This window comes from Psittacula echo, assembly GCF_963264785.1.
Source record: "Psittacula echo genome assembly, chromosome: Z".
Lineage (NCBI taxonomy): Eukaryota > Metazoa > Chordata > Aves > Psittaciformes > Psittacidae > Psittacula > Psittacula echo.
Genome location: NC_137742.1, coordinates 25495860 through 25507727, shown reverse-complemented (window position 1 = coordinate 25507727; position 11868 = coordinate 25495860). Strand labels below are relative to the sequence as shown.

Below are 11868 nucleotides of genomic sequence, written 5' to 3'. Positions count from 1 at the left end.
CACCTCTCCCAACTCAGACTTCTTTTTCAAGCTGTAGAACAACTGCCCTTAAAGATGGATCTTCTGCCCAGTTAACTCTGCTTCCAATTATGATGCACTGTGAAGAAAGGAAGATCGGATTAAAAAAAAAAAAAGCCATGAAAAATTATTATTCCCAATAAATTCTCCCAAAATCTGTCTGGTTTTTAATTTTTAATTTGGAAGCCCTTTAAATTCACAACAGTATTTGAAGTGGGTGGGATGGGGCAAAGAGCAAAAGTAATTTAGATCCTATTGCGAATGCATAGGTAAAAAAACAAGTGGTGCTTTGAACTCCCCAGAGGTCCTTGCACACTATCCCTATTTTAAACATAGGAATTTAGAGGATTTGTTTTTTAACACATAAAGTTTGCCTCAAAAATAAGATACCACAGTTGACATTGTTGCCCTGCCATTCTGGACTGAAAAAGAGAATTATTAAAGTTAACAAATTTGCTCTACTTATGGCTCGGAAGATCTCAGGAATACAAAACCAGGAGATCTAATCTAAACCCCACTAAAGTGTTTAATTTCTTGTTCTCAATTTGAGATGCAACCTTGTTATCAACGCAAGCTAGTAGTAGACGGCATGCAACACAAAACTATGCGATTCACTTTTCTTTGAAATTCTTCTGATCATCCAAATTCACAGCTTGATTACATCCTGTCTTTACCTGAAGCCCCCCAGTATGTCCTCTCTCTTCCCCATTTTAAATTTTTTAAATAAACTTTGTGCATGCTTAACTGGGATTTCATAACCTGTTTGCAGATAAACTCAAGAGCACCGCAGTTACAATTTACTGTGTAAATTCAGTGTGCCTCCCATCTTTGTACCTAGGTCACTAATCCGTGTGGCTAGGCAAAGGAAGCCAGGACAAGTCACATGGTGAGAGGCAGAGTTCCTGACTGCAGCACAGCACATGTGACCTTTAGTGAAGTGCCTCTCTGAGCACAGGATGCTCCAGGAGGCCCCTCCATCTTATACCAAACCATGAGCTTTTCTTCCTCACTTTGTGTGTCTTCACACTCCAGATGACCTGCCAGCCAGCTACATGGATTCAGGCTAGTCTGCAGCATCTGATACCAAGAGGGTAACCAAAAGACACCACAGAAAGCCACTGGAGATGGGCCATGGGTGCAGGCCAAGGCTTTCACAGGGCTGCAGTGGGCAACAGAGAAAGCACATGTGGTCAGAACACAGAGTGCGGAGCAGCAGCCTGGCTCAGTCGTATCATGGGATTAAGACCTACTTATTTTTCCTAACCATGAGATAGGGGAACTGATTTGGGGGGGGTGTAGGGGTGACTTTTGACTTTCAGTATAACGAAACACAGCCACTGCTTTAACAGACATTCTTTGAGAAAATGCATTGTTTTCATACCTTTAAGGGAATAAAAGAGTAAGACTGACAGACTGTCTTGAAACTCCGTAAATAATTATTCAAAAAAAAAAAAAAATCTGTGACAATTTCATGCTTGCAACCTTTAAAGCAATAAAGTTTTCCTTTCATACACCAGTTTTTCCGTTACTATTGTTAAAGTCATTAGGGAACAGAATGTTCCCCAAAGTTACGTTTACTGGACACTATATTATTGTAATATAATGCAAAACTGCACCCTGGCTTCTAAAAGCTGAAACACCTTACCTGCAATATATTCTGAATTACTGAAGTTATCTTTCTTTCTTTCTGGTAGGCAGTATGCATCTCCTCGAGCATCTTCACCTCCCCAGTTGTTTGTTTCTCCTTTAGTTTTTTCATCATGTCATGGATTTCCGTTAGTTTCTGTCTTCCAACTTTTTTTAGTACTTTTTCCATTATGAGGAAAATGAAGTGTTAAAGAGTAGTAAGGTGATCAGAAACTAAAGATCTGCTTTTTATCTCACAAGACATCTAAGGCACTCCCACTGCAATACCCTTAACTTCACACTCCATCCCTTCCCCCCAGTATATATCAAGATATTCCTTTCACACAAGAGGCAACATGTTCTGTGGGTACCTGGCATCAAAGTACATCGATTGTTTCCCTGGCTGCTAGCAAAACAGAAAGTACTTTGTACACTGTCTCTTATTTTCATCAGATGCGGACCGTAATTCGAGTATCTGTTTTACGTCTCATTTCCAGCTGCCACAATTTTCATAGTCAGAGATGTTTAAGATCCTTCCCCCTTTTTCAGATTTGACTGAAACCAAATTCCAAAGTTGTACAAGAGGTATGTGTATCACATCAGTGAATATTACTAGTGTTCTATAGGAAGCCAGGCTAAAAAATAGACTGAATAAAGCTATTTAGAGGCAGTTCATACATTGAAAGAATGGAGACACAGCATTCCTCCCCTTATTTCTGAAGATATTAGGCGTGTTCACTTTTTCTAAAAAGACAGATACTTCCTTACATTAATTTCATTACTGTCAACATACACACCACTTTGTATGCATGAAGCACAGTAACTGTTAAAACTGCTGGCAAACCTGGTCATATGACAGTAGGTACACTCAAGAGAACATATTCTGAAGACTGACTGCATCTAAATTTGACCCACTTTAACAAGCCTACTGAATACCAACATATGTTCAAAGGTTCTTTGCAAGTAAATCCCATCTCCTATTCTGCAAACACTTCATAAAGGTGCAATCTGCCAAAAAAAGGTACTTTAGATGTTGATTTAAATTACTAAATGATGTGTAATTTTCTGGCGAGCTTACACTAATAATAAAACACCACCACATTCTTTGAGAATCTTTTTGTGTCTCCCATTCTAATGGTCAGTCTCATGCTCAAGTAGACAACACAGCAGCTCATTTTTACAGTACTTCCTGCTCTTTTCAGAAGTTTTATAACCGTGTTGAGAGTTTGGCAGTTACTTCAGATGTAAATTAGTATTTCTACAAGAACCTTAAAACATGAACTGTACATTCAAACATAAACCAAAGTCAGTATAGCTAACATGCTTACAAAGTCTTTGCTTTTGAATGTCAGCCACTTTCTGTTCCTTTTCACGTGCTTGCTGAAAAAAAAAAAAAAGAAAAAAAAAAAGTATTTCTTAGACTCCTGGCTCCAAAATATTTTGAAAAATGCTAACTCCAATCATAAAAGCAGTTAAGGGCAGCTCTAGAAACAGACTGTCTTACATACTCACTTTAAGTAGTAATTTCAGTAATTTTAACACCAGTAGGCACTGCACCTTTTGGGCCACACATTTAGCTTCAAAACACTTGTGAAATCTTAATACTTTCAAACTGCATTTGTGCCCATCATGTTGACCTGAACAACTGCAATAGAAGCTATGACTGCCACTTACCTGCTGATATGCAGCTATTGCCTGGCTGAGCCTTACTATGTCTTGTACAGTTTCCAGCATCAGTCTAAGGAAGGAACACAGTTGCATACATTAAGAGTACTTATGAGTCAACAGCATAAATGTTTTAATCAAGGTTATTTGGATTAAACAAAAAAATCCCCAATCCCCTCCCTTCTCCCTCCCCAAACTGCATTTTTTTTTGTTTTGTTTTTAACAGTCATTATACTAAGTATTTTTGTAGGAGCCAAATAGCCTCCTTATTTTCCCTCAGTTTCAGTTAAGTCTGTCTAACATTTCAAATCACAGAACCTGAAAGGCATCACAGAAGCCTAACCACTTGAGAATGGCTAATTGAAGCTCCTGAATTCTGGCATGGGGCAAGGACATCATGACAATGCAATGTTTGCAGCTGTATTTCTAACAGAAGTTAAATTTCTTATATTACGCTTCAGATGTGTGCACCTGTTAATATTGGGCAGGAAATTAAAAGCTGATTCTAAACTTGTTCAAAACTTTCTGTCCTTTTTCAAGGACACACAACAAATTAATGAAAGCAGGAAAGCAGCGCCAACGCCCTGTTATAAGCCTGTAATATGTGCTCAGCTATTATAAATGCAGGTAACTCATGTATTAAAGGCAAAAAACTCTTAACCACAAACAATTCTCACTAGTGAATAAAAAATCATGATCTCTGTAATCAAAGATTGGTTAGTTCAAATGTAAATCCACCCTGGGTATAAGAGTTCTGATCATGCAGATTCCAGCCAGAAGGTGGACAGTATATCATTCAGTCAGAACTAGAAGAAAGAAGCTTGCTTTTTAAAAGAGGTACAATGCAGTAATGTAGAAATGTGTCAGAGAAAACTGTGTAAAGACCATTCCTTTCCAGCCATCCTTTTCCTAAGAACACCTTACTGTGAGTCATTATCATTTTGCTTCATTTTGTCTCTCAGGGCAGCCATAACCTGTATCCTGCATAGCATGGGGAAAAAACAAAGCTGATGAGAACTTACATGAAACTGGGAGAAACAGATTGAGACAAGTAACAGAAAATATATTTCTTAGGTTTCATTTACAGCTATTTTAATATTGGAATTATACACATAAAATTCTCAGTGCCTTTTAAATATCATGCTTCTTAAATAAGGGGGCTTAATCCTCAAGACAAAAAAGGTTAATCAATGATTATTTGTGAGTGGCAACTCCCTTCTCTCTTGCAAACACACCAAAAACCCATTAATCCCAGAATCTGTGGAAGGTAAGCTGGGCAAAGGTGGGAATTCAAATGAACAGCCATGCAACACAGGAGATATGTAACATTTATCCTATCAACTACCTTTTCATAAGCATTTGTAAAATGCAGCCAAGAAATATGTTTACCAATTCATACAGTTAGAGACTTCCAGTTTTGCAGAAACCTTTGAGTTTACACATTTCAACTTGATTCCTACTTCCTCTCTTCTCCCCCCAGTATCTCCAATTGCATTCCTACTGGTTCAATGTTATTAAAATCACTCATGTTTGTACCACACCCTATATCACTTTGAAATCCTATTTTAATCAGAATTATGTATACGTGCATATGTACGCGCAAACAGAAAACCTCCAAATGAACAGGAAGAAAATTCTACCTTTGCAAGGCTAATGTCTTGCTCCAGAAAGAGGCTTTTTCATTCTCAATGTCTTTTTTATAATCTTCTATGACACTGAAGAAAAAAAAAAAAACAAACACAACAAACAAGCCAAAACTAAACACACACGCAAAAAAAAAAAAAAAACCAAGAAAACAGAACCCTAAACACTGTGAAGATATAAAAAAAAAAAAATTTAAAAGCAGTGTCACAACTTTAACTTGCTCTCTAAATGTCTAAAGATTTTTTCCTGTAAACCACAAATTATTAAGGCTAGGAGTATTTTAGCATGCTCAATTTATATTAGTGAACTCTAGCCATCTGCAAAGAGCACTGCAAATTTAGAAGCCACATCAGATACAAAACTACATCAGTAGACTGAGCAAAATATTTCTTCCCCATACTTTCCCATTATTTCCTTTATTTTCACCAGACTTCTGGAAAGTAATGATGGTTAATCCAGAGATTTACTATACAGCAGTAGCTAGGGAGAACCTCCAAACTCAGTTCTTAGCCCTTCTCTTCATTTAAGATACATCAAAAGTTTGAAGTTATCCAATGACATACATCTGCACAGAGTCTTCCTTGCCAGTGTGATGAGAGTCAGCTGCTTTACCTGCAAAGAAAGAATGTCATTACCAAAAAAAAAAGGCACAACAGAGACTTTTAAATGCAATCTACAGAGCATAAAACAGCCTGATAACTATATTAACAAAGTATTTCTTAATTTTCCCTCCTCACCTTATCATCTCTTCCACTATTAGTGAGCTGTATGGCATAAATTACTAGGCTTTACTATATTTCCATTTAGCACTTTTTAAACATGCCAAAGCTGGCTGGCAGCACTGCTCTGTTTGTGCAGCCTGGCTTGTTCGGTGGAAGAAGATATAGTGGAACAAGAAAAAACGCCTTGAATCAGTATTGCTGCCAAGCATTTAGGCACACTTAAATAATCATCGCCTGTCTGAGTGTCAGAGGAGCCGAAAGTGGAAAACGAAGGGGAGAAAGAGCAGTGGCCAATAACCGGACGGCAGCTTTATAAAGCATTCAAACATGTCTCCAACAGCTGTCTAGAAAATGAAGTCAGATATTCGGCCAAGAAAAAACATTTCATTGTTATAACGAACACTTTTGATAACTTCAAAACATTTATGTCTATTACAACGTTACGTTCAGGGAAGGCAGAGGGGGTTGCTGGAGGGAGCCAGCGCAGGGATAAGCTCACCGGCGTCAGCTACAGCGCTGCACTCCAAGAACTGCTGCTTTATCTGGTCCTTCAGGCTGCAGCAGAAGGACAACGGTCAGGCCCCGCGCCGCGGCCCCGAGCAGCAGGCGCCAAAGGGGCCCCGCAGCAGCACCCGGCCCCCAGCACTGACCGAAGCAAATAGAGCACGTCCACCGCGTCTATGGCCTGCTCCCTCTCCTCCAGCTGCTGGTGCTGCTGCTGCTTCTCCGCCACCGCCACCTCCCCCGCCGCCATGGCTGCCCTGCATAAACGGCCCGCGCTCTGTTCAAGACGCGCGGGACAGGAGCACCCAGCAACCCGCGCGCGGCGGCGGGGGGGGCGGGCCGCGGGAGACAGCGTGCTGCCCCACCCCCACCCCCGCGGCTGCTTCGGTGAAACTGGAGCGCGGTAGCGGAGCCTCACACAAATGGGACGGGAGGCAGGCGAAGGCCAGGTAATAGCCTCGGGCCCGTTTTCTCCTTCAGGAAGCTACACACAGTTAACGTAAGTATACTACAGTAAATAAATACTGCGATAACAGAGCTACGCTGCCACTCCACTATTGCAGACGCCACATCAGACATGCGCCTCTGCAGCCGCGGCAGGGCTCACGCACCCCAACGCTGTTCACAGCCTCCTCCACAATGCTTCAGCTGTAAGCGCCAATTACCTGTACAACTACAAAACACACTGAAGAAAATAAAACGCTTTATTAAACATCCCAAAGTATAAACAAAATACATAATAAACAAGGGTTTATAAAAACAATGTTGGCACTGACTTTGCACAGGAGTTAAAGCTTTTTATTTACAGACCAGGCTAGATCCCAGATGACAGGTGAGTTCAGCTGTTCAATGGTGCTTATCTTGGTGGTTTTAGAGCTAGCATATTTTCTCTTGATTGCCTGCAGAGGTAAGTTTGATTCAGTTTACCCTGTTCATAAACTTAACTATTCCAGCTTTCCCAAGCCTTTGATGGTCAAGCCAAACCCATCCTGGCACACACATGCAGTTCATGGCTGGCTCACACCACTTTGGCAAGAGCTTCAGCTGAAGTCTGATAGCAGTAGCACAGCTAAGCCAACCTCAAAGCACCACATATTCCCCACACATACTCCTCACCTGCACCACACATACTTCCCACCTGCACCATGAGATGCTTACCTTCTTCTTGGTGGTAATCTTATTCACAAGAACTACATTCTTTGCTACGTGCTGCATAACTGGGAGGAGGTCATTCTCAGTGTAAGATGTGCAGTGTTGTAGAGTTTGTGTCTGAAAGGAAGTGAAATCATTAGACAATCTTACCAGAACAACCCAAGTACTCTGGCTTATTCATCTTCTCTTGGGCAGTTGTGGTCTCCTGCCTGCCACAGGACAGTTAACAATTACTGCCCCTTTTTAATAGGCCACTGAGAGAGAAGCAAATGCTGAAATACCACAAGGAAGCAGAAGGTGGGTACTTGGCTTTTTAAGCTGGTGCAGAGGCACAGCAGATCCCAAACTAGGTGGTCTGACAAGCATAACTTACCCACTTGCATCCCTTGAGAAGTTTCAGAGACAAACAGGAAGCAGCCGCTGCAGTCTTTGATGGAGGGAAATGAACCATATCATAGTCCACAATGGACAACTCCATCAGGTATTTGGCCATAACACGCTGTCTTGTGTTTACCTACAGAAAGAGAGTTGAATATTGGCTATCTCCGAGGCAAGAGCATCCTGTCAAGCCTTTGTTTAATCAAGCAGGAAGAAATACTTCCTTAGCAAGCATTTTGAGAGCTAGAGGCTTGAGGCTCAACTGGCTTAATGGCAGAGCAGTTCTGAGCTGTATTAGGCTGCTCAGTCTAAGACCACTCCTTTCAATAGCACTTACCTGCAGTACCAGGCAGATTTTTTAACTCTGATTTTGTGTGGGTTAGGCTCATGTGACTGAAAGCACACAAGACCTGTTTCTACATGGGAGACAGGCCTTAACCAGCTTAGCTGCTAAACTTTTGTAGTACTCAAGTTCTGAACCTTTCAAACAACCTGCCACAGTTGAGAATGGCATTTTCCAGATGATGCTTATATCAACATGTGTTCTCAGCTCTACCTTTGCAACCTCTAAAGCCATATTTAGGAATTGTGAAGCTAGGGGATGACTCAGACGAAAGTCCAGGGCTTGCAGGATCTGAAACTCCATCTGGATCATTTGGCTGGTTGTATAATTGTCATCGGTTACATAAATAAGGTCTGCAGCGCACAAGGGATACAGCTCTTCGTATTTGCTGGCAATGAACATAGCTGTGACACCAACCAGCTGCAGCTTCTTCTTAGAAACAGCATTGTCCTGTAGGAAGAAGCAGTAGAGATTTATATGAATCATAGGCCTGAGCTCAGAACACAGCTTTTCAGTGTAGCCTGTGTAAGATTTGTTCAATGGCAGGATGTTCATACTTGCATATACAGAGTAACTGTACATCATCTCTTGCAGTCATCTGCAGGGGTATTGGAAGGCTTTGAGATCAAATCGGGTAGAAGAGTAAGCAGTTTTGATACATCAAATCCCTTTTCATAGCTGAAGGGGTTATGTGGTGCATACAATTCAACAAAGGCCCTTTATTGGTCAGTCGTATTTTGTTAAGGGTTACATGTCTGTGATGGTATTACAGATCAGTGCTGTCTGTGCTGTGCTTTTGCTTAGGGAAGAAGGAATTTCCTGACACATGGCAGAGACACTCACCTGCAGGAAGCAATCTATGATGGCAACTGACATGTACAAGGTGTCCTGCAGGAGTTTGAACTTCACCTGTACTTGCACAAGCCAGTCTATTAGTACAGAACACATTTTCCCATTGATTTCTTGCCCAGTCAGGTATTGGGGTCTGATAGGTTGATTTTCCTGTGTGGAAGGAACAGGGTTAATAAATCTCGTCACTTAGCTACAGCATTGCAATGTCTAGCCTCTGCAGCATCTTATGGCTTATCAGAGCCCAGTATAGGCACAACCTACAGGTATAGGCTACAGGGCACAAGGTTTCCTTGTTTACTAGAGATGGGCTAGAAAGAGCATGGTATTAGTACTACTAGATGATTCATCTAACAACCAGTATCTGTTTATGTAATCAGCTCAGTTTAATCTTACGTTTTAAATTGGGGGATCCCTTACTAGTGCCTCAGGAAAATTCATGGGTGAAAGTGAATACCAGCTCCAAACCACACCTATGACAGGTTCAGTGTGTCAGGAGATGCCCCCTGAGCTCTGACCTACTCCTACCTACCTCAAGATCTCTCAGATACTGACAGATGTCCTTTGCATAGTTGTGGGAATACTCTAGGTCGTTATCTTCAGCAACTACATTTTCCACATGAAGCAAGTCATGAGAACAAGCCTGACACATCACATCATCTGATGGTGCACATGCAGGTATTTCCATAGGGATTTGGGAATGAGACTCCAGCTGCAATGAAATTCGGTATCAGCCCGGGCAGGACCTCCCTCCTCAGCCTAGTGCAGGCCAAGAGAAGGAAGGCTCCTGTGGGGTGAGCTGCACCCAGCAAGACACTGAGCTGCTCACGACCTCTATCCGAGGGCACGACTGAGGGCCCCTGCTCAGCACGGCGGCACTGCACGCCCAGGCGGAGCAGAGGGCGCACGGCCCCGGGCCGTACCTGTTGCGGCTGGGGTTCTGGCTTTGGCTCCGGGGCTGGCGGCGGCACCCCCTCCGTGGGAGCGGTTCTCACTTTCCTCCTGGCAACTTTGTTCGCCTTGGAGGTAGAGCGCACGGGTCTGCCGCCCGGCTCCCGCCCGCAGCCTCCATCCATCGCCGGATTTCTGGTAGCACCCTGTGCCTTTGGCTTGGTGACGAGGTTGCCGATGTCCATCAGCGCCGTGCGGGAACTCAGCCTCATAGCGTAGCTGGCCACTGCGGATCTCCTGAGGACCGGCAGCCTGCTGACTCTGCCTGGCTGCTGGGTGTGCTGCGGGAAGAGAGGGTCCTGGGCGGTCAGCGGCACCGGGCAGCGACCCTCCAGCGGGAACGGGGGAGCTGTCCGCTTGCCTCTACCCCGAAACCGGTGTGTCCGGAGAGGAGCCGCGGGAGGGCTGCAGGGGTACACGAGCACACGCCCGCGAAGCAGGAGGGCTACAGACGCGATCCCGGGGAGCAGTGAGACTGCTCCTGAGACCTGAAGGGGAGTCCGGGGGGATCGGGGGAGTGCCCAAGGAGAAGCGTGCGCCCCACACCTCCACCCTCCCCGCTCAGAGGGAACTAGGGCGCGCAGAAGAGCTCAGGAGGGCTGCCTCGCTGCGCCGCACCTGTCCGCGAGCCCGCAGAGCTCCGGGGCGCTGGGAGGGGAAGGCGGCAGCAAGACAGGGAGGATCGCCACCCTCGCATGAGAGCGAGCAGGCAGCCAGGCACCCAACCGCGTGCCGCCGGGCCCGTCCTGGCCTTACCCGAGAAACGATCTGCGACATGGTAGGGCAGTGAGGGGGGAGCGGAGCACGGGCACACCGCTGGCCGCAACGTAAACCGAAGTTTAGGGCTCCCCACAACCGCTGCCTATTTATAGAACCCGTCCGCCGTCGCTCATGGGCCGGCCTCTGCCTCCTATTGGCTGCCGGCGGTCCCGCCTCAGCGCGTTCTTGTGGTGACCGCCGCCGGCCACTGGCGTCCAGCGTGTTACGGCCTGGGCAAACGGGGGCGTCCTTGTGCCGAGGTTGGGCCCTCGACGTTCAGGGGTGCAGCGGTGAGGGCCTGCAGGCGACTCGGAACTGTGTGTCGGTGTCCTGCCGCGGGCCGGCTCCGGCACTGGCCGGGGGCGAGCCAGAGCGTGGCATTCATACCGGCGGGTTCTTGCCGTGCTGTGTATGTCCCGCCTCGTGTTTTAACCAGAAAAGCCAAAGTGCACTGCATAAACCGGTATTGAAAACTACATTTATTCTTCCCTCATTACATCTACATAGATCACTTACTGCCAGTTTGTTGTAAATCTTTGTTTCGTCTTTGAAAGTGTTCTGGTGCCACTGTCTGCACACAAACAAGTGACTACCTGGAACGCTCCCCCACCACAGCATTTATTAACATGTACATCAGTTGGCCCATACCTGTGATTTGAAAACCTGCCCTTACAGCACAGCTCCAATACATCTCATGGGGTGAAAGCCTAAACCCTTTTTTGGAGGTTTACTGCCAGATACAGGCTCTTTTAAACCAAATTTAAGATAGACAACGTTTGTTGCTGTTGTCCTTCCGTCAGGATAGCAGGAAAACCGCTGTGCATGTGTGGGACTCACACAGGAAGGCCTATCAAATGCAAGTGAAGATGCAGGTTTTTGCTTGCGTGTGAAGTATCCAGGCATGAGCTGATCTTCACTGCTGTGATCATCCAACGAGGTCCCAGCCACCTTCGTTTGTGGTCCTGTTGCTAGCAGCTGAAGTGCGCAATCAGCATTTTCTCAGAGAAGTTGTGTCAAGCATTAAGGCTTTTCAGTGATGTTACACTAACTTGATTTGAAAAAGGAAGAATATGAAAAAGGTAGGAAGAACCCACCTACCTGTCCCCACAGAGCTACTGCTGGGTTTGTCGAAATGCTGCCAGCTCCAGCCCAGCCATGGCAAACACCAGTGGCACATGTAATAGTAACTGAAGCTTTTTGCTCGAGAATGGTTTTCAAAGCAAAGGGATCACCCTGCTTACAGGCTGAGTGTAATTG

The 11868-nt window shown here is 44.7% G+C and overlaps 2 protein-coding genes across 4 annotated transcripts; both read right to left on the bottom strand.

The window, feature by feature from the left end:
* Positions 1-32: 32 nt before the first annotated feature.
* CENPH (centromere protein H) lies at positions 33-6816 on the bottom strand. Of its 3 annotated transcripts, XR_013958778.1 has the most exons (10): positions 6326-6816; positions 6175-6230; positions 5517-5565; positions 4950-5024; positions 4234-4290; positions 3319-3382; positions 2973-3024; positions 1664-1824; positions 1029-1177; positions 33-97 (listed from the first exon to the last, which is right to left on the bottom strand). XR_013958778.1 is itself a non-coding variant. In XM_080637805.1 (9 exons), exons 1-9 carry the CDS (start codon positions 6427-6429, stop codon positions 1082-1084), a joined length of 714 nt encoding a protein of 237 aa, XP_080493931.1. In that variant the 5' UTR covers positions 6430-6816; the 3' UTR covers positions 142-1081. The 3 variants fall into 3 exon arrangements, 2 of the variants coding, with proteins under 2 accessions (XP_080493931.1, XP_080493932.1); XM_080637805.1 differs by lacking the exon at positions 33-97 and having other exon boundaries at positions 142-1177; XM_080637806.1 differs by lacking the exons at positions 33-97; positions 4234-4290 and having other exon boundaries at positions 142-1177.
* CCNB1 (cyclin B1) lies at positions 6815-10629 on the bottom strand (the record flags this gene model as incomplete). Its single annotated transcript, XM_080638277.1, has 8 exons — positions 6815-7078; positions 7338-7448; positions 7705-7845; positions 8149-8502; positions 8896-9054; positions 9434-9613; positions 9825-10340; positions 10471-10629. 8 exons carry the CDS (start codon positions 10627-10629, stop codon positions 6968-6970), a joined length of 1731 nt encoding a protein of 576 aa, XP_080494403.1. The 3' UTR covers positions 6815-6967.
* Between the last annotated feature and the right edge of the window lie 1239 nt (positions 10630-11868).

Coding starts and splice junctions, on each gene's coding strand:
- CENPH (XM_080637805.1), bottom strand. CDS start 6,429: ATGGCGGCGGGGGAGGTGGCGGTGGCGGAGAAGCAGCAGCAGCACCAG. Junction 5,566..6,174: donor CAGCGCTGTAGCTGACGCCG/GTGAGCTTATCC, acceptor CTTTCTTTGCAG/GTAAAGCAGCTGACTCTCAT. Junction 1,825..2,972: donor CATTCAAAAGCAAAGACTTT/GTAAGCATGTTA, acceptor TAATGGAAAAAG/TACTAAAAAAAGTTGGAAGA.